General features: G+C 36.0%; 1 protein-coding gene across 12 annotated transcripts in view; it reads left to right on the plus strand.

The window, feature by feature from the left end:
- Arhgap12 (Rho GTPase activating protein 12) overlaps positions 1–23,056 on the plus strand; it is a 111,943-nt gene that overhangs the window by 82,824 nt on the left and 6,063 nt on the right. For all 12 annotated transcript variants that reach the window (XM_063253738.1, XM_063253743.1, XM_063253746.1 and 9 more), the window contains 6 exons: positions 699–760; positions 5,288–5,369; positions 10,998–11,099; positions 17,314–17,412; positions 20,381–20,483; positions 22,532–22,648. In XM_063253738.1, the coding sequence (XP_063109808.1) occupies positions 699–760; positions 5,288–5,369; positions 10,998–11,099; positions 17,314–17,412; positions 20,381–20,483; positions 22,532–22,648 (565 nt within the window). The remainder of the gene's footprint in view (positions 1–698; positions 761–5,287; positions 5,370–10,997; positions 11,100–17,313; positions 17,413–20,380; positions 20,484–22,531; positions 22,649–23,056) is intronic.

The raw sequence follows: 23,056 nt of genomic DNA on the forward strand, positions 1-23,056 counted from the left end.
TAGTATAACTAGCATAATGGCTTTTGTTGTCCTAAGGCCTGATGGTAAGTTTTTTTGGCATCACATTTTCGTTTTTTGCGTTAATGGGCTAATCTAGTGTTTTTCAGAGCCTAACTCTCCTCTTAATGTGATCAGATGAAGCACATATTGAAAGTTTTGTATCACATTAAAGCCAATTCTATGCAAAGTACAGTTACTTCTGAGTAAGTTTTTAAATAGTCTTTGTATTTTGCCTATTTTTACATTCTGGCAGAGTAGATTCCTATTTTGAGTACTTTTCAGATTTATTTTCTTGCAATTTTTATCATTATAGCGTTGTATCCCTTTCCTTGAACAGGAAGACATAAATCATTTTTCTGGTGCAAATTTGTTTCTTTGAAAATCTAATTTGATAACAAAGTGTATGATTTAGGAGAAGAAAGTGTTTAATTATAAAATTATCGAATGTAACTTTACCAAAAGTATTAGAATTTTTTTTTTTTTTTTTTTTTTTAGTACTGGGGATCGAACTCTTACGACCTTGCACTTACCAGGCAAAAATTGTACTCTTAATGTCATTAGAAACAAGTATGTTACATACTTACTAATCTTTTCTTTTCAGTTAATTTTTATGCAGCCAGAACATTTTGGTTCATTTGCATTTTAGAACATCATTGTTTATGTGAATGATGCGTAAGTAGTATTACTCTATTCCATAGGGTCAAGAGAAATATGGATTGTTAAATGTAACAAAAATTACTGAAAATGGGAAGAAAGTTCGGTAAGTACACAAATCTTTAATGTCTTACACAATTCATTTGATTGAAGTGAATAAAAAATTTTATAAATTACATTCTGGAACCAAAGAATTTCTAATACATTTTTTTAGTGCTGCAGTGTATAAGATTGTCATGAAATGGTTGAAACGTTTCCTTTGTCTTGAAATATTTCTCAAATAATACTAAATTCAGAGATATTAAAGTAGAGGATTCTGAGGAAGCATTCACTTTGTTTTAATACCTATTTTTCAATAAGCAATTATACATGGTAAATCCACATGGTAAAGATTATTATTGTGTGAAAAGTCAGTCACCTGGCATTCAGTTCCTTAAGTCCTTTCTTCCAGAGCAGGATATTTATGTAGATGTTTGTATGTACATAGGTATTCGTCATCATCATTTATTAGTGTTGAAATTTTTGCCTAAAATTGGGGTTAAATCCAGGGCCTTCACACTGAGCTGCATCCCCTGCCATTTTCATTGTTTTGAGACAAGATTTTGCAAAGTTGTCCACGCTGGGCTTGAACTTGCAATTCTTCTGCCGTGGCTTCCCAGATGAGTTTTGAACACACCCTTTTTCCAGTTTATCTTGGAGTTGATTCCATTTCAGAGCCATATACTGTTTTTAACTGCAGTGTATTTAGTTATCTCTGTATTGTAGTTAACCATTTTTAATTTGTAAGTATGCGACTTTCCTTAGTGGTAGACATTTAGGCTGCTTGCAGTTTCTGCTTTTACAAACAGTATTACACTTAGCATTTTTCATAGTTCATTTTGTAAGTATGTAAATATACCTGTAGGATAAACTTAACACAATTGGGATTACTACCATATGCAAGGTTATTATATTTTATTTTAATTTAATTTTTGTCTTTTTGAGACAGAGTTTCGCTATGCAGTTCAGGCTGGTCTTGAACTCATTTTATAGCTCAGGCTGGTATATAACACAGCTATCCCCCTTCCTTAGCCTCCCAAGTGCTGGGATTACAGTTGTGCTCCTCCATGCCCGGCATGCAGGGTCATTTTAGTAGTGTTCAGATTTTGATAGTGTGTTCTGAGTTACTGAATCATTTTATGCCTCCAGTAACAGTAAATTTGTCTACACCTTTTGCCTAGTTAATATATTGTCAGGTTCTTTGATGCCAATAATAAAGATTAAAGAGAAAATGGTACTTTATATTCTTTTTTAGTGGAGAGTTATAAGCTATCTGTGCTTTTTGTTGAATTGTCTTTTCATGCCCTTTTTTCCTGTTAGGCTGTAGACTTTTTGATCCTAATCCAAATAATCCTGTTAAAATTACTTCTGTAAGATAAATTCTATTTCCCCAGTTTTAAAAACTGCTAAATGTTCTACAACCTGTGATGAGGTTGTAGAGAAGATTAATCATTCTACTAAGAAAGTTTCAAATTTATAATTAATTTCCATGCTGGGAATTGAACCAGGATCTTTGCTCTTAGCTATATCTCTAGCCCTTTTCAAAATTCTTTATGTTGAGGCAGAGTCTCTTTGATTTGTCCCTACTGGGCTTGAATTTGCAGTCCTGTATCAACCTCCTAGTGTGGTGGCTGGTATTACAGGTGTGAACAACTACACCTGGCTTGCAAGTATTTAAACATTTTTAGGTTTTGAGAATGTAGTTGCCTTTGTCAAATTGATTTTTGCAAGTTTTTTAAAATGCTCTGAAATTGCTTTATGAATGTTGCAATTATGTGTTCTTGATAGAATTTATTTCTGAATTGTTTCTTTTTTCTCTGTTTTGATATATGTATTACAGATAGCTCTTTGACAGTTTTTGTTTTTGTTTTCATTATTGTTTTTCCTGTGGTAATTAGTCTTTTGAGTTTTTTCTTTGAATCACTTCAGAATTTTTTCCTTAGCTTCTATTTCATTGTCTTCAAATTTACTTACGTGGAATGGTGCAGAACAGCCTGTTAGTCGCCTGTGTATTATTGGTTCTCAAACCTTTTGGTGTGAAGACCCTGCTAAAATTTTTTAAATTGTTAATTATTAAAAAATACTAGTTATTTGTAAGAGCTTTTGTCTATACATTATGTCCATAGCTACTTAGGGTGAGAGGAACCTTAAGATTCTTTTTAAAATATCCTATTACAAATTAACATTTTGTGAAGAAGGAACCCTTTATTTTCTAAGACAAGAACATTCATGAGAAGAAAAGCAGTGTTTTTGTAAACCTTATAGTATTTGGCTTAGTGCAAGACAGTGGGATTCTTGTATCTGCTTGCAGTCAGTCTGTTGTGACATTATTTTGGTTAGGATATATGAAAATAGTCCTCTCTTACGCAGCTAACATTGGAAAAAGGAAAATTTTAACAGCCTTTTCAGATAATTGTGCGTTTTTTTCTTTTTTTGCCATGCCAAAACTACAAATGGTAACTTTTTAAAGGTTAGCTGCAGTGAAAACTGAAAATCTACCAACTTTTCCTACTCAGTTAAAAGCCATTGCAGCCTTTGCTGTGCTTGAACAAATCTTCAGTCATGTGTAATTTAAGAATGTACTGTAGGTCGTTTGAAAGGACTGAGTCATTAGATGTTTTACATATTTTTCCAGTGCTTCACATATTTTGTTGTATTCTATCAAAGAATCACAAATTAGTGATATTAGAAAAGTCATTGGGTATTAGGAAGTTATCAAATTCAAGGAGGTGACATTCTCTAAAATTCTTTCTATTTGAAAGGTTTAGTTTTTGTGTATGTGATAAGTGCAGTTGTATAGGTTTTCTTGTTTTGAAAATTAGAAAGTTTTTAAAAAATTAAAATGCGCTAATTTAAAGATTTTTCACTGTAGGGAATCACTAAAAGGTAGCTAAGAAGTAGAAGCCTAAGAGTATAAAATGTATTTACAGGGATAGGGATATAGTTCAGCGGTATAAGCACCTGCCTGGCAAGTGTTAGGTCATGAGTTCATTCCTCAGTACTGAAAAGAAAAAAATAATAAAAACAAGTCATGTAGAAATATTTCGATGCACACACACATAAAAACAACAAAATGGCAGTAGAACAAACACCAGATCTATCAGTATCAACACAAAAGGTCTGTACTCATCTATTGAAACAAAGCCATCCAGATTGAAACATAGAGCCAAATCCAGTTAAGTACTGTATTTAAAAGAAATAACTAAAACTGATTCAAGATTTTTTTTAAATACATGAAAAGTCAGTTTTAAGATCTAAAAAATAAAACAAGGATAGGGATCTTGATAGTAGACAGTTTAGGCAAAAAAGCATTGGGATAAATTGCAAAATCATATGAAATAAAAAATCTCCTTTGGCTTGTCTATGTAGGTTTCACAGGGCTAGCCATGTTTGTGAATTTAAACAAATTTAATAAATTTCTATAGTAGATGCATTTTATTCTCCCAGCAACTGGGTTCCATTTTAAGAGAATTTTGTTTTCTTACTTGCAAGCACTGATCCATACCTGCTATTTGTAAAGTACTTTGCTGGCCTTGAGGTAGATAAAAAAATAAATGAAAGAATTTTTGCCTTCACATAATTCATAATTTCAACAAGAGAGAACCATTGAAACAAACATTTCTAAATGGAATTAAAGACAACAAAGGGAAAAGTTGAGTGAAATCTGGACAGTGTGTGATGTTAATCACTTAAAGTCTCAGCACACTGATGGTAGCATTTCTGGAGATGAGACAATAGACAAGTGGACAGTTCTCCTTTAAAAACTCCGCGTACACCAAACTTAACATCTGTTACCTCTGCAGTACGGTTGGAGAGGGAGAGGAAGAGGGGCGCTTTTTCCTTTACATATTTCTGTAGTCAATATGTGTAGTTTTATATATACATACTGCTTTTTGTGTTTTTTGTTTGTTACGGTTTTTTGGAGATAGGGTCTTGCTACGGTAGTTCAGGCTGGCTTTGAATTCATGGTAGACCTCCTACTTCAGCCTCCCGAGTACTGGAATGACAGGTGTTCATCACCACGTCTGAGTCTATTGTTTTTGTAATTTAGGAATTTTATTAAAAAAAAACCTTATCTCAATAATAGTAACTCCAGTAATCAATCAATTATTGTATATTTACAATGTGTCTAGTATTTATTGCCTTAAAGGGCATTCATTTTAGGGGAAGGAGATAATCAAGAAATGTAAAATATCTATGAAGAAATGAATGAGGTAAACAGGTCTAAATTTTAATTATAAATAAGATTTCATGCAAAGAATGATGTTCCATTTGTATGACTTAAAAGTGGTTTCTTGATCACACAGTGTGCTAGATTAGTTCCATGTAAAGATAGTGAGGTGTTCTGGTCCTGTTTATTCTGACAGTTTGTATTTCTGTTAAGCTGCATTTGTTTTGGAACATTTATGATCAGGTTAGGACTATAAAATAACTGAATTCTACTAGCATCGTATCTTCAGTAAAGTAGGCAGAATGTCAGCAATGACTGTAAATTGTAGATAACATTGGTGACAGTTAATTAGGTTTTGATATCTAAAATTTAGTTGGAAGACCTGAATACTAGAGCTTTAATTGGTCATCTTTATAATTGCAGAAAGAACTGGTTGTCTTCCTGGGCGGTGTTGCAAGGTTCATCTTTACTTTTTACCAAGACTCAAGGAAGTAGCACAAGTTGGGTAAGTATTTCTTATTTTTGGAGGCTTTATACACTTAAATTATGTGGATAGTTTTACACTCCCATTTCAGGAAGTTGTTTTGAGAGTCCTAGTTACAGTATGTGTGCATGTAAAAATAAGCCAGGTTTTCTTCAAAGAGAAAGAGGACCATTTAGAAAAGCCTAATAGTTGTATTGTTAAAATCAGCTGACTGTTTTATCTTTTGGAACTGAATGATGGGCTCGCTTCTCAGGCATCATAAAACAAAGACATTGCTTGGTTCATTTTTCAGAATGGTTTCTGTGATGTGACTTACTTGAGATGTTTAGTCAGAGGAGCCGTGGTGTGGCAGACTCCACCCTGTGTTGTGATGTGACTCAGGTATCAGTGTCTGTGGATGATGCCAGCCAGCTTTTAGAATAAAAAAATGTAACATCACTTGTGGGATTTTGATGATTTTTGCATATTTGACTGTTTGCTATTGTTACTCTTTGGTTACTTGTAATGTAAATACTACAGGTATAATTTGTGGCATACCGTTGCTAGCATTTTTGCGTGCTGAATAATCTTCAGCTATTAGTAAGTGACAGGTTAGTGACAGGTTATCTTCCTAACACTGAGAGTGGTCTGTTTTTCTTTTCTTCTACCTCTTACCATAGATGAGAAAATGAGATATTAAACAGTTTAAGGCCTTACTTTTACTAAGTGGCAGATCAGGGTTTAAAACCTTACCATTTTGGCTCCAGAGTTCATTCTCATATTTCTTTTATTTATTTATTTATTTTTTTCTCATATTTCTAAAAATTTTCAGTAATTTAGTTTGAAATGTCAGTGTTCAAATAAAATTTAAAATGAAATACTCTAAATGTGTTTGGTTTGCTTCATATGCTACCTAATCCAACATTTCCTTACAGTTATTGAGTTGCTATAAAATTAACATATGACTGATGGTTCATAAATTTGATGAAAGAGAAATCCATTTATAAAATGTAAGCAAATTTTTAGTCATGTATATTTATAACACAATCTTGAATGCCATACAGCCTGTTAGCTCCCTACTGTGTTAAGGCACCCTAAAAGTACCCATGAACATTCTAGAATATTTCTTACCTTATTTCTCTAATCCTTTGGTTTACTCCCTGCAGCTAGTACAGTGGAAATGACCCATGATACACTTCTGTGTTATAAGATGGGAATTTTAAATTTTATTTAAAGTACTTTGGTTATTATGTCTTTCTCCTTTTCCTTCTGAGGTAAAGTGTATGGTGCTTTTTGGTGTGTATGTGTTAATGTATTTTTGAAGCACTTGTAATTCTTTATTTCTTCCTACTTGTGGCTCAAATTGTATTTGAAATTGAGCAAAGAAAATGGATGAAAGAAAAGTAATGGAGAAACAATTATAGAGATTAATAAGTAATATCAAAGTACCTGCAGCAAGCTGCATTGTGCTCATTTATTTGATAATCACCCATCCTTAGAGATTAGAGGTTAATGGTGTGTAAGATAAAGAAGTAAAACAACATGGTAAGTGAAACATCACGTAGATAGGTGGGTTTGTACATGATTTAAACAGAATGAAAACTTCCTTTTAAATTTAAAGATACCAGCTGAAACTCCAGCCCCAAGCATTGGTACGGGATGGTTGTCTTTATTTCAGGTTTTTAGAATATCTTACATAATTCAGAGCATAGAAAGTGTGTTAATGCCAGCAAAGGTGCAGGATTTATCCTTCACCTAAAGTTATGTTACTGTGTAGGAATGGCAAAACACAATTCACAATATGAACCTATAGAATTCTTTTTTTGTTCCTTTTTTTTTTTTTTTTTTTTTTTTTTTTTTTTGAGTCACTCACACTTTGTAGTTCAGGCCGATACTGAACTCACAGCATTTCTCCTGATTGAACTTTTGAGTATTGGGATTATAGGTTTACACCACTACACCCAGTTGTTAATTCTTAATTTTTATTTATGCTGACTGGCTGGTTGGCTGATTTATTTGTTTGTTTATGTATGTATGTATGTAATAACTCACTATGTAACCCACGCTGGTCTCAAATTTGTGGCAGTCCTCCTCCCTCAGCCGCCTGAGGGCTGGGGACTAGGATTACAGGTGTGCATCACCATGCCCAGCTATGACTAATTTTTAAACCTGAGACTCAATCCCACATATTAAGGGATTAAAAGTAAATTTAAATGGCCAAAGTAAAAGCAAGTAACACTAAGTAAAACGTACGTTTGTATATTTTGTTGAATACTGTTTTAGAACTATCAAAAATAGGCGAAGTATGCAAGATCTCCCTGGCATATGTGTATAATCTCAGGACTCTGGAAAACAGGAAGGCAGGCGATGGCAAACTGAAGCCCAAGCTGGGCAATTTAGCAAGACCCTGTCTGAAAATTGAAAAAGGCCTGCCATCACTTCCCAGTACTGTGCTTCCTTCTCGCAAAGGTCAGCAGATTGGAAAGAATTGTAGCTTTGTTTTTGTGCTAAGCTGGATCTGCTGCAGTAATGGATATCCTGTTTTTCTGATGAAACCACATCTTTCTTTAGGATGATGGTACAAGGTTAGTGTAAATGCCTGAAAGACAAAAATCATAGGTGATATTCTGAAGCTGATCTTTCTCAGTGGCAGAAAAGTTGATCTTTTCTGTGGTGTCCTTAAGTGAGTTGTTGAGGGATGACATTCTAAGAGAAGTATAGTTCTTAAAAATCAGATTCATAGTTAGTGCAAAAAGCTGAGAGATTCACTTGAACAAACAGGTTAAATCTCTTATCCCTCAGGGGCACATGCTCAGTGATGGGAGGCTGAGCAAAGTTGCCCACACCATTTGCATTCACTGATTTAAATCCCTTATGTTATTTATTTATTCAGAGACTGAGTACTTAGAATCCAGTAAATGAAATACCTATGTGCTGCCTTCAGTTCTACTTTACAGATTATACCAACCAAAACTTCAGTGAACTTTTCCTTTTCCTTCAGGATAGTCTTCTGCAAAGTCCTAATAATATTTTGGATTAACAAGCTCATTTCTTCTGTTCTCTCTTTTTTCTTCTCTTCTCTTCTCTTCTCTTCTCTTCTCTTCTCTTCTCTTCTCTCTGTCACTTCATTTCGCTTCAGAAATGTAAACATTTGTTCAGTAGTCATAAAGCCTACAGTGCTGTGGGCATTTTTGTAAGCTTGGGGATTTAGAAGTAAATTATGTGGGTTCTGTCTTCAGTGCTTCGGTCTAGTAGGGAGGACTGGCAAAGGAATAGTTACAATGTGGTAATATTTTGGCTTTACCATTAAGAGTATTAAAAAATTCTCTCTAAATACCAGTAGTTATACAAATATTCTTATATGCTTTAGCTATACAAAAACACCATTTTGAGCAGACAGCCTTTGTGGTAGGTGAATGAAGAGGCTGACCTGTGTGCTACAGGTGTTGAGCAGGTGACCAGCACCTGCACCCCTGCTGAGAGAACTAGATGTTGCTGGACGTCTCATGGAGGGTGGACTCGCCTCTGTCCCAGAGCAAGAGGCAGGCAAGCTAGAGGGGAGGCCACTCCCAAAAGTCCCTAAGGAAGGGGACTAGCAGGAGGAAGCCCAGGAGTTCCTGAGCAGCAGACTGAGCAAGGTAGCAGAGTCCTTTCTGTTACCCCTCCAATATGCTTTTGTGAATATAGAGGGAGATAAGTCCATTTTAAGATAAGTTCTGTAAAGCATTCATCTCAAAAATGAAGCACAAATTCATGTAGTAAAAATTCAGAAAATACTCTGAGATAAATTCTAGAGGGTTAAAAGAGTATTTTGGAAGTTTAGCTCTGCTTGTGTTGTGTCTGCCTATAGAATTATATTCTTGTCCTATCTGGTTCCATTGTGCTTTTTTCTCTTTTGTGTCACTTTGTTATTGTGCATTGTTATGACATTATTTTCTTCCCTTTTCCCATCAAGTCCTTCTGCCAACAGGGCTCAGTCTCTGAGTTCTTGCTTTCGCTGTTTTCTTCTTGGAAAAATTCTGTCAGTCATCGGCCTGCTGTCACAATTGTAAAGTCTGATCCAGTTTCACCCGTTACTGTATGTGTTCTTGTTGCATACCCCTTGGCACAATTTATTTTTTTTGTCATGATTACATTGGCAGGGAAGTGATTATAGTAAAGTGGACTAGGTTCTGGAAAACCGTTAAAAGCAGAAAAAAATTTGTTGCCCAACCTTATTGATTACATTTTCTAGCATTCTGTTTCATGGTATCATATTTATATTTAACTGATTGATTGGATGGTTGTATCTTATATAACCATCTATACAGTATATAACGTCAAGGAATGAGTCAGTTTTTGTTACATTTTTAAAATGTATATTCCAACTTTATTACTTTTGAGATACATCATTTCTGCTTGGGAAGTTACTTCTGTCCATTATAAATTTATTTGAATATTTTTGGATGACAAAAGTACTTAACATGGCAAAACTTTGTAGGTATGTGAGGAGGCTAAAATTTTAAAGTGGTTAAAATTTTATTGTTATTTTTATTATAATTTTCCTATTAAAGTCCATATGACTCCTGTTTTGTTTTAAAAAGTGCTTTAATCCCACACTACTAGCTAAATAGATGAAAAGGAAACAGTTGAAATCTGTTTCTTACTTGTGAAGCTGCTAAGTAGAATTATTGAGATTAGAAGTAATGAATATTATCACAGTTTGACATGCAGTATCATCACTGTTTTAGCAAATGAAATTTATCAACTAAGAAATATTTACAACATTGTGACTTTTAGATTACAGTTAAACAGCCTTTAAAAGTTTTAAAACATCTATTTTAGTACCATAGGGATGCTGTTTTGTATTCATAGCAGACTAACAGAAAAGTAATACCCAAATACAGAACAAGTACATTTCTAAAGTACATTTCTGTTTGCTAATCTCCTTATCTTTATCTGCCTTACACAATATAATAAGTAAGTGCTTTTTTCCCTTAACCACCCATGTCAGAACCACCTCTCCCTTCTACAGTTAGCATTTGGCTTTAGGGTCAGTTTTTAATGAAGACTGAAAAAAGATGGGCTTGGGCTTTCTATCTTTCTAGTTTAGTAACTGATAAGGAAATAACTCTTGAAAGCACAACATTGGGATTAGAGAGTGTTTATTAGTAGAAAGTATAGTTAGTATCTGGCTGATACTATCTATACAAGTTTAAGAATGTTGCCTTGCCTTTCTGAACATGTTTTGCTTACATAGCCAAATACAGTCAGGGTAAATTCGAAGAAACAGAGGTGCTAAGTCAACGTATCCTTGTGTCCACAGACTGTAGCCCGTAGTGTTGTGAATTTTCCCTACCTTGGGTGATCACAGTCTCATACCCGCTGGTGTATGAGGCCTGCCAGTTTCTAGCCTCACCAGTGTAATTTTTCTCGCTCTTACAGGTGAAAAAAGCAGATTTCAGTGTGGTCGTGTATAGAAATTGGGCCACTTCTATTTTTTGTAAACTATATATTCATACTTGTAGGATTTTTCAGTTTTAAAGTAGCAGTTGTTACTTATACTATAGAAAGAGGACAATTCAAGCTAATCTTCTGTTTGATTTATTATTAACAATATAAATACTAATTCTTTCTAAAAACGTATGTGCAAATATCACATAAAGACTTTTCTTCTTTTCTAAAATGAAGTTTGGGAGTAATCAGTCCAAACCAGAGTTCACAGTGGACCTTAGGGGGGCAACGATTGAGATGGCCTCGAGGGATAAATCCAGCAAGAAGAACGTATTTGAGGTAATACTTTATTTTCTAAATACAGCTCACATTCTTAACTATAGTAATTGTGTACTCTCTTTGGGGGAATAGTCTTTCATTTGTCTTATAGTTGAGGCAAAATTGATTGTCAGTTTATGCCATAGTGTAGGGGAACGGTGGTATAAAAATCAGCTTCATTTACATAAGGAACTGGAACTGTATATTACACGCCTTTGTCTCATAAATCCTGCCTTTCCCCTGCCACAGTAAAATGATATAGTTCCCTTTCCTTGCCAGCTCTACTGTTTAAAAACAAATGAAGGGAATACTGATACTGGGAGGCTGTGTACATACAGAGGTAGGGGTGCATACAGTAGCTTGTATACTCTCTCAGTTTTGCTGTGGACCTAAAACCAGTTTTATAAGACAGAATCTTTAAAAAGAACCAAGACCTTTCTACTGTTTTATTCAAAACTCTCCACAATAATGTATAATCTGCGATCATTTATTAAATATGGTATAGTAGACCAGTTCAAAACCTAGCAGCTTAGTGAAAGTGCCATTTGTTTCTCCTTCGGGCTGAGTTGTGTGCTGTCTTCTGTTCTCACTGGGCACCAGACATGAGATGTGATGACCTAAGCCATGGTGACCTTATTCATGTTGCTGATACTTGGTCTGGCTGCTGGTTTGGGTTTCTTTTCTCTGTAACCTCTCCATTCTCAAGGAAGTGACTACAGGCTGCTTCATGTGACAGTGGCAGGGTCCCAGGAGCATGAGAGATGAAGACTCTAAACTCTTTTGTGGTCACGTTTAGTCACCACGCTTTGGGTGTATTCTGTGAGCTGCAACAGTTTGGAAGGCCAGGCAGTAACTTGTGGTCATGAGGAAATAAAAGTCCAGAGGAACAGCAGACCCACTGCAGGAGATGTACATAGAGAGATGAGAGGGATCTTGAGGGGCTGTTGTGGTGTGTCCCAGACATCTGCTTCCCTTTCTAAACCCCTTTCTTGTCATCCAGGCAGATTGGTTTAATTGCTGTTCCTCAAGTACAACAGTGTGGTTATTACTTTGTTCATTCACCACGTTAGTCTCTGCTCATCTACTTTCCAGGACTCCTGATGGACGTCACAACAGTGATGTTCTTTTTTTAACTTTAAAAATAATATTTATTTTAATGTATTTTGAGTTTTCATTAGATTTTTTTTTTTTTTTTTTTGTCTTTTTTCTTTTTCCTTTTTATCGGTTCCGGGGATCAAACTCACGACTGCCTGCTTCCAAGGCAGGCGCTTATGCTGCTGAGCTAAACCTCCAGCCCCTTCATTAGATTTTTGTCTTGTTTACTTTTCTCGTTGCTGGGACAAAATACCTGACACCCAGAATTAAGGAAAGAAAGGTTTATTTAGCTCACAGTTTGTGGAGGTTTCAGTCCTGGAGTCAGCTGCCTCCAAGACAAAGTGGCGTGGTTATGGGGCAACCATTCATGGTGGCAGCAGGGTTCCAAAGGTGACAAGAGCAAAAAGGGCAAAAGGAGGAAGCAGGCCTCCTTCTCTCCCTTGTATTGTACACCAGCTACCCAGCCCTGGGTGGATAAGGTGCTCACACTGCCAGTAATCGCTAGACAATGAACTGGACTCACAAACACTGGACTCCTTTGAAAGCCCCCTCCTCATGACCAAGAGGCTTTGGAGGGACATTCAAACACAACCTCTAACAATTATTAAATTTACTTTTTTTAAACTTTTGCCCTCAAACAGAGACACTTCTTCTGTAGAACCTCTAACAAACATCACACTGAGCGTCCAGTATTGGTTGGCTGGCTTGCCCAACTCTATAGAACGGTGCATGAGAGGAAGTGACCGTGTCCACATTTAGCTGGGCAGCTCAGGAGGTGCCTACAATATGAAAAGATTCCATGGTCAAATACCTTTAGAAGTAGTACATATTCTATGAATCTTAGTCACAGTGTACCCTAACATATCAGAGGCCTGAGAAAATTTGAAGGAAAACTTCTTGCTCAACTTCCTTCATTCCAGTATTTTCCAAATTATTACATGATTTTTCAGATCTATTTCTTTTTTTAAATTTAATTTAATTTAATTAATTAATTTATTTTTTTACCTGTACCAGGGATTGAACTCACAACCACGCATTTGCAAGGCCGGCACTTATGCCGCTAAGCTAAATCCTCAGCCCCTCAGATCTATTTCTTGAAGTCTTTTTTCATTTTAAAAAGTTAAAAAAATTTTGTGTATGTTTATCTTAGTCCTTTTTATGTCCCTTTTCCGACTCTTCCTTTCCTTCACACTTCATCCTTAGATTCCCTTTTCATCTGCAGAAGTTGTGTCTCCTTTGTTCCTATTGTCTCTGTCTTTTAGTTTGCTCTTTAAGTCATTTATACTTTAGGTTTCTCATATAAGAGAAACCATGTAATATTTAACTTTTTGTATATGATCTGTTTTACTTACCATTATGGTCTTAAGGTGAATCTGCTTTCCCACACATCACTCAAATTTATCCTTCTTTATGGCTGAATAGCACTCCACTGTATATATCGCACTTTATCTATTCATCTGTTGATGGACATACAGGCCATTTCCAAGATTCATCTATTGTGAGTTGTGCTGCTATAAACGGGAGTATGCTTGTAGCACAGTAATGTGATGTCTTTTACTGTTTAGAAAAGATAAACAGAAGGGGTATAGCTGAGTCAAATGGCATTTCTATTTTTATTTTTAGTTTGGTTTTATTTTTGAGACAGGGTTTCATTGTACAGTTCAGGTTGTCCTTGAACTTACTTTATGCCCTAGGCTGCCTTGAACTTGCCAGCAATCCTCCTTCCTCAGCCTCTTGAGTGCTGGGATTACAGGTGTGCTCCACCATGCCCAGCCTCTATTTTTAGTTTTTTGAGGAATCTCTGTACTGATTTCTATAGTATTTGAACTAGTTTATTTTCCTACCAAGCAATGTAGAAAGGCTCATTTTCCCCACAGTCTCACTGGCATTTGTGTTTTGAGTGTGTGATGACAACCATTCCTTCAGGAAGTAATACTTTTTAAGCACTATTTGTGGTCGAGGAATATGCTTGAAATGTTGTTTGGGAAACATTACCATATGTTCTTTGGGGAAAACAAATTCAGTCATGAACTAGAAAATGAATACTTTCCATAATTGCCTCAAAATTCTTCCTCAATGTAGTGTAAGACATGTTGAACCAAAGAAGTTATACATGAATTATTTGTTGTCTTCAATTCATGATTTGACAGTTTAGTAATAATTCTGCGCAAAAGAGATGTGATACTTACTTGTTTGTTCCTGTCTTTGTACTCAAGCGATATGATTGGCTATGTAGTAGGAAATAATAAAAATCTATGCCAAGTCTTTTTTTAAATCAGATTTTATGGTACATTTTTAGATATACATAATGATCATCTTTATCGTAGAGAATTTGTACCTGTACATAACTTGATTCTTTTTTTCCTACTCTCCTGCCCTCCCTTCAACTCTTCCTCTCCTCCTCATTTACAAAAGCTTTGTTTTCATGTTTTCTTCCTTTTCCCCTTTCCTTCCCTTTTACCCCTCCCCACTTGTACATTTTTGTCCTATTTCACAATACCTATTACCTATTTTGGTCCTTATTTACACTTTTGGTTTCTCACACCACAGAAAGAATGTGGTATTTACATGTGTGTCTATTTCATATAAAAGTATGATTTCAAGGTGTATCCATTTACCTAGGAATATCTCTATAACTTGTCCTTCTTTATGGCAGAGTAGCACTCCATTGTATAAAAACCTCACATCTTCTTTATCCATTCACCAGTTGATGGGCATTTGGGCTGTTTCCACCATTTGGCTATTACAAATTGTGCTGCTGTAAACATGGGTGCATGTATTGCTGTGGTATGATGCTTTTAATTCTTTTGGGAATATACCTCAGAATGGGTATAGCTGGATAGAGTGAGACCTCCAATCCTAGTTTTTTGAGGAATCTCTACACTGATTTCCACAGTGGTTGCACCAGTCTACACTTCCATGAACAGTGGAGATGCCCTGCCAGCATTTGTTATTGGTTGATTTCTTAATGACAGCTATTCTCTCTGGAGTGAGATGGAATCTCAGCATTATTTTACTTATTTTTATTTTTTCCCAGTTGTCACCTGCTTGTGCTCCATGGGATTGTCCAGAACCTCACACGCACTGGTCCTTAGCAAGTGACCTCTTGTCTTTGCTGCTGCCTGTCTGTGGCGCAGGAGCACAGGCTCTGCCTTGTGCACCTCCCCAGCCTGGAGCAGGAGTTGCCTGAGTTCTGTGTGTATCTGCTGGAACTGCCAGCTTGTGAGCACTTTCCATTTTACTCCTAATGCATTTTGAGCTCCCAGCTGTTTACCCATTCGACTCTTATTTCAGTGTTCTTTTACTTTGCATCTCTCAAATGATCAGTGATGTTGGGCATTTTAAAATATATTTATTTGCTGTTTGTACTTCATCTGAGAAGTGTGTTCATCTCAGATGCCCAGTGTTGGATAGGGTCTTTAAACTACGTGGTGCTGTGGTGTCTTGATTTTTTTTTTGTCAGTTCTTTTTTTAGTTTTTTATGTGTTCTTGATAGTAATCCTCTGTTTGAGGAACAGCTGGCAAAATTTTTTTCCTCACACAGTGGTTCATCTCTTCACTTTGTTCATGGTTTTTCTTGTGCAAAAGCTTTTTAATAAGATGAGACCCCAGTTTTTGATTCTTTGTGATAGTTCCTGTACAATTGTTTTTGTTCATTAAGTTTTGCCTACACCAGTTTGAAGAGTTCTGTGTATTCTATCTCCCAGCAGATTTAATGTCTCTGTTTTAATATTTAGATCTTTGATCCATTTTGATTTTAGTTTAATGCATGGTGAAAGTGATGGGCCCAGTTTTAATCTTTGGCATGTGGAAAACCAATTTTTCCATTTATTGAAGAGGCTGTCTTTTCTTCCAGAGAATGTGTTTAGCACCTTTGTTAAAGACAAGGTGGCTTAGTGTGTTTGGAGTTATTTCTGCTTTTTTTTTAGTATGTCCCATTGATCCTCAGGTCTGGTTTTTTTTTTTTTTTTTTTTTTTTTTTTCTTTTTCTTTTCCAGTACCACACTGTTTTTTTTTTTTTTTTTTAATCACAGTAGCTTTGTAATATAAAGTCAGGGATTGTGATGCCCCCTATCCTACCTTTGATGCCCAGAATTTTCTTTGCTATTCTAGGTCTCTTCTGGTTCCAAATGAATTTTAGCATTGTTTTCTCTATTTCTGTGAGATATGCTGTTGGAATTTTGATCAGAATTGCATTAAATCTGTATAATAATTTTGAAAGTATGGCTATTTTCACTATCTTGGTTTTTCCTACCCAAGAGTAAAGAAGAGCTAACCATTTTCTAATATCCTCTTCAACCTCCTTTTTCAGAGTACTATAGTTTTCAGTATAGAGATCTTTTACTTCCTTTATTAGATTGATTCCTAGGTATTTCCTTTCTTTTCTTTCTTTTCTTTCTTTCTTTCTTCCTTTCTTTCTTTCTTTCTTTCTTTCTTTTTTGGTTTGGCTGCTATTATGAAAGGTGTGATTTTCCTAATTTTTCTCTCAGTAAGTTTGTTATTTGTATATAGGAAGGCTGTTGATTTTTTTGAGTGTAGATTTGTATCGAGCTATACTACTGAATTTGGTCATTAAATGTAAGTCTTTTGGTGGTAGAGTTTTTACCTCTAGTCTTTTTTTATGTTTATTTTTATAACCAAATAAGTAAGATTTTCAGACTGTGAAAACTACTTCTTTATATTTCAGTTATAATTTTAAGCTCTTTGGTACTCAATACAGCCTTCCTTACTTTTAAATAAATTATGTTAGCTTCAGCCAGTTTATGGAATTTGTGAGTTGAGATTGGCATCCTGAATTACTAGATGCTCATTAAGATTTTATTACGAGGGCTGTGGGATTTAGCTCAGTGGCTTAAGTGCCTGCCTGGCAAGTGCAAGGTTGTGACGTGAGTTCGATCCCCAGTACCAAAAAAAAAAAAAAGATTTTATTACGAAAAATAGCCTCATGCTTTATAAAATAGCTAACCTGGTATTATTTTATACTATAAGATACTCTATAGCTGTATAGTACTGTTAATCCATGGCACCTCACTTGCTGCAGGAGGTTTTGTAAACTTTGAATTAAATGTGTTTGCTTATTTTGATTAAAGTGCTGTGCTAACTACTCTCCTTCCTTCACTTGCTCTCCTTTTCTCTACAGCTGAAAACTCGTCAAGGATCAGAATTGCTAATTCAGTCTGATAATGATGCTGTGATTAATGATTGGTTTAAAGTTCTTAGCAGTACTATCAGTAACCAGGTAAGTGTTTGCTAAGGTAGGGTTTTTATTGCAGAACTGCATTTCTTTTCTATTGCTTATTATATATTTAGATTTTAATTTGCATAGTAAAAGATACTTTATGTTTTGAAAAAGGTGGGAAAGATAGTAGCCACTTTAGTGTAGTTCACAAGGAATGGTGATGGGAAGATGTAATATTCTCTCTGCTTGTTTGATGCCATTGAGTTTGAAATAATGTTTATTACATTAGGAGTAGGTCAAAAAAAGAAATGATTCCAAAAGAAGGAACAGACATCTCTTGGTACTTAATATTTGTTCAGTGACTGAATGAATTGGAAATAGCACTCTGGTGGAAATTTCTAGACAAACTTGTGGAATGGTGCATCTGTGGTCCATTCACTGATACCTCTTGTATTCTAAGGACCTCTCTCCAGTTTCTCTGTCCCCTGCCTTCTCTCTTGGTTACTTTTCTCTCATTGCTGGGACAAAACACCTGACACGCAAAATTAGGGAAGGAAAAGTTTATTTAGCTTCCAGTTTGTGGAAGTTTCAGTCCATAATAACTGGCTACAAGGCCAGGTGGCCTGGCACTGGAGCAACACTTCAAGGCAGCAGCCCAGAGCAAAAGGGGAACGAGCCTCAACTCCTCCTTTATATTGTACACATGTTCCCCCATCCCATGCTCCAGAGTGAGTGTAGCACTCACAAAATCTCTGTGCCTTCCTCTTGCCCAGGATGAGGATGTTTACAAAGCAAGGACCCTGGCTCCCTGCTGAATCTCTCAGTTAAACTTCTAAGCTTCTCAGGTTAACACTGTATCAACCACAATACCTTTGGAAGGTATTCAGCACCCTTCTGTTCCTGGTAACTTTCTTACTCACATAACAACAGAAAGAACCTCACTTTTCATATTCTGAATCCAGGTAAGCACCTGGGGCTGGACATCTTCAGACTGGCTGGGCTCACCTTTCACCATGCAGGCACCTTGCTCCTCACTGAGAGTCCCGTATCAGTGACAGATGATACTGATGGGATGCAAAAGGGGACGTTTACCTTTTCTAGCAGTTGTCTGTGCAGCTGTGTAAAAATAAATACAGCCTTTCCAGTATGTGATATTGTGTGATTTTTCTGACTATTGTTCCTTTCCTTTTATTCCTAAAACCATACACTCTATCATCATGCCACAGTGAGAGTAACTTCCAGTATTTTAAATCTCTTCCCTCATCAGTCCATTCTTTATGCCTTTGTTATGTGAAACTTTGTAATGTCACGATTCTGTTTAGAAACTTTGTGACTCCCATTATACTCTAGCAATTTAAGTCTAATCTAATTACAGTAATACCTCAATTCATCAATTCTTTTCATGATTTGGTTGCAAACTGAATTGGTTGTGAACCAAATCAAATTTCCACATAAGGTCAACATTCAATGTTTGACTCAGTTCGCCACCAGAATCATGGAAAGAATTAAGTTTGTGAACCAAGGTACCACTGTGTCCATGTTTACCTTCTACTATCCCCACTGTGGACTTCCAGTAATCTGTTCACTGTCCTTGAATGAATGTGCATGCTTTCATTTACCAAAATGTAAGTGCTTCTTCCCTGGACAGGTAGCAGGCACTCAGACGCCATAGCTTCCCCTGTGGAGATTGCAGTCAGAGATGAGTACAGACAGATAACTGAACAATTAAGGTGCTAAGTGTACTGTTAGGATGTGAAGTCATACAACATAATCTAGAAACACTGCCTGGTCAGGGACTGACCTAGTGTAGTAGTCAGGGAGACCTTGCAGGGAAAGTGCTATTGTATTTTTCATTTGAGGCCTGCAGGATTAAGAAACAGGCCAAGTAAAGGGAAGAGTACGTTATTGACTGTGGAACGGTACCATGCATACTCTTTCCAAAATGTCAAAAGATACCAAGGATTGTATGTAGCAAGAGATACAGAAGACTTCTCAAGGAAAATTATTAAACTTTCTTGAGAGACATTAATGAAAAACCTCATTAAATGAGAAGTATGCAGTATTCATGTACTAGAAGATTCACTTATAGAGATAAAATTTTCTTTCAAAGATTTGTAAACTTTTAAAAATCCTAACTTTTCTGCTGCAATATGACAAGCTTATTCAAAAATCCATATGGAGATGCAACGGGCTAAGCTAAGAAATACCAAGAAGACTCTTGAAGGAAGTAAAAGGACTTGGATTATATGTCACCTCTTAAAAGCTGGGGTTAGTCGTGCACTGTGATACCCAGGCAGGGATAGAGACGCACACTTGTGGAGCTGGATAGAGAACTAAGTCGGGTAAAGCACTGCAGCAGAGCAAGGAGACGTGAACTTTTCAGTAAATGCTGCTGGTACAACTGGATACCCAAGAAGAAGGGGACTCTCCTTGTACCATACCCACCTCCCCAAGTTTCCAGTAAGGACCTCCATATAAAAGACATAAGCAAGGTTTTAGTTTTCAGATTTCAGTCCAGTTTTAATCTCTAAAAGTTACCTAGATTAGGATAAATTCTAGGATTTATTTCACATCTTAATGTCCCTGTACATCCGTGAGACTTAATCTTTCACTCTCGTCACAGTATAATACTAATGTTCTTATATTGTTGTAGAAAATATAGTTGTTACATCTGTAAGCCTTACACATTGTCACAAAATGTAGCTGTATTATATTTTATCACCATGAATTTAGCCTGACCTTTTAAATGCTAGTAGTACCACTCGTGCAGTAGATCACAAATCTCACCATCAGTTTAAACTGTTAATCTGTGAATTACCAACAGTATCTTCTTTTTGCAGATCAAAATTAATGATCTCGAGGGGCAAGATATTTTAAAAGATTTATCAAATGTCTAAATCATATATACTGCATACTGATTGGTTTCCTAAAGTCATAGATAACAGTTACTGGTTGTTCTGAAAATTATGCTATTACAACTAAAGTAATATAGGAAGTAATGTGTGTATGGGAAACCTCTAACCAATAGGCTGTAGAAACTGATGAAGCAGTAGAAGAGGAGATACCAGATTCACCAGGAATAGAAAAGCAAGATAAAGAAAAGGACCAGAAGGATCTTAAAAAGCTTCGTTGTAAGTTGTTCTTTCCTTCTTTTGTTAATGAACTGTTCTCTTAGACATCTTGGAGGTTTTAAATACCTTTATACTAAAAGTAGAGTACAACCTCCAGGGTGAGGAAAAGTTACAAGATTAGGTACAGTCCAGTGTTTTGTATTCTTGGTAACTCGTTTTACTTTTCTCCCTTATACTGTGAATCCCTACCTATAGTATATTAATTTTGATGTTAATACCACAACAGAAAATTTTCTTTCTCATAGAAATTCAGCTTTATTGACTTAAAAATTTAGTTAATTGTTTAAAATTCCACATAGAGTCTTAGACTTTTAAGTGTAGAACTGGGGCTGTATACCTAATTCCTGGTTGAACACTCGGCAGCTCTTTGGACTAGCAGGTAGCTGGGCTGTGCACAGGTGAGTGGTTCGTATTTCCCGATGGTGTACACAGAAAGGAGCAGAGTGAAGCCAGCAACTTTGAGAAAAGCCCTTTCTGAGGCCCACCCTTGGGAAGGAGGTTATTGAAATCAGCCATTGACTGTGACTCTGTTTCATTCAGTTCTGTGCATTTTAACTGTTGTAGTCAGGGGTTGTACACAGAGACAATTCAAATCAGGACATGGAGTTTATAATATTTTTATAATGGTCACCGGAAGTTAACACAGGAGAATGCAGAAAATCTATCCGCAACACCAACGACATAGATTATTTAGTCAAGAGTCTAAACCCCATGGCAATGTCCCACATGAGTCCAGATAAAAACCCAGAGCTCAGAACAATGCCTCCACGAGTCCAGCTGGAAGTCCAGGGCCCACAAGGACTCACGCCAGTCTCTTTTACGGATTCGTGCCGGGAAGACCCAAGGGTCAGCGGTGGAAGCCAGAAAGTCCATGCCAGCAGGATGAAGGAGCTGTGCTAGTGGGATGAGGGTTCTACACTGGAGCTGAGAAGTCACACTCACAACAAAGAGCGGGGCTGTCCTGAAAGGAACCACAGCTGTCCTCAGCGACAAGGAGGCCTCGAGCTCCTCCGATGACAAGCACAGTCGGGAACGTGCCAAGAAGCAGCGTGAGGAGTTCACCCTGGAGACCAGGCAGCACATGTCTTCCCCTCTGGAGCCAGGAAGCAATGCTCGATGTGAGGACCAAAGCTTCTCCAGGAGAACCAACAGCTCAGGCAGCAACTTGTAGGAGAACTAACAATGCCTCCATAACGCCTCAATCCCTCTCCACACCTCTCTTCTTCTCCACCTATTTATCCTGGCAACCCTTCTCAGGTGGAGCATCTTCTCTCAATGCATGCTGATGTAATCCAGCTGGCGTTAAGTTGACCACTAGTTATCAAACCATAACATTAACTAATTCACATTTTTGAGAACTGTTTGGTCTTCAGATTCACTGAATGAATAGAAAATCAGTTCTTTTTGCTTTCATTCTAATGAAGATTAGACCTATTATGGCATTATCACTGTAGAGCAATGTCAATATGAAAGTTTGGTTGTTTTTTATTCTTTATTACTATATTTTTGTGCTCTCAACTTTCCCCAGAAACACTTACTTTCAAAAAATACAATTTTTAAATTTCATTATTATAATTGTTTAATCAGGTCATTTTCCAGGTAGTTATGTTCTTATAGTGCAAATACTTATGATGCATCTTAGCTCATACCACAAATACATATATTATCAAGACTCCTCATTTAATCAGATTATCAATTTGACAGATTTTATATGGGTAGTTATTTTACATTCTAAAGCTGATGGAGAATCAAAGATGATAGTTGAATATTCATGAAGTAATGAATATAAATTAGAATAATTTAGGGGTCACTTGACACATACACCAAAGAAGGTACACATATGGTCAGTTTTTAGTGATGAAATGCAATGCTTTATTTAAAATTGGGTCTGTGTTTGATTCTTTGCATGGTATTCTTAAACTACATCATAATTGGACTATGAATTTATACTGTGATTTTGACATACCAGAATATGTTTGAGTGCTTTGTGGAAACAACTTTTTATCAGAAACGATTTTACAAAATGTTTAATATCTGTTTACCTTAAGCCATGAAAGTGTCTAGCATAGATTCTTCAGAACAGAAGAAAACCAAGAAAAACTTAAAGAAGTTTCTTACACGACGCCCCACTTTACAAGCTGTCCGTGAAAAAGGTTATATTAAAGGTAGGTGGGATAAGTAATGTTTTTAATAATTAATGTTGGTCAAAATCGAGAAATAAGACACTTCATATTAAAAACTAATAAAATATTTCCAGTCTGTATTCATAAACTTCAGATACAATGGTTAAAAGACATTTTGAGTAATCAAAATTGATTTTTAAAATATACTTGTACAGTTTTAAGTTTACTTTGTCTTTGACAGAAATACCAAACTAAATTTTTAGAAACCTGCACCAGAGAAGTAATACACAGACATTTTTTTAGAGCGTGGTTGAAGAGCCTTAATTTTTCACTGGGAAGATCAGAAGTTAGAAATTTTGAGTAAATTAACAGTAGAATAATAAATAATTTTATTCTTGACAGTTTGTCCTTAGCTCTTTTAAAATTAGTGAGAGTTCTCTTCTTAATTTA

Source organism: Cavia porcellus, unplaced genomic scaffold (assembly GCF_034190915.1).
Source record: "Cavia porcellus strain 051 isolate PalLab524CR breed Dunkin Hartley unplaced genomic scaffold, mCavPor4.1 scaffold_7, whole genome shotgun sequence".
Lineage (NCBI taxonomy): Eukaryota > Metazoa > Chordata > Mammalia > Rodentia > Caviidae > Cavia > Cavia porcellus.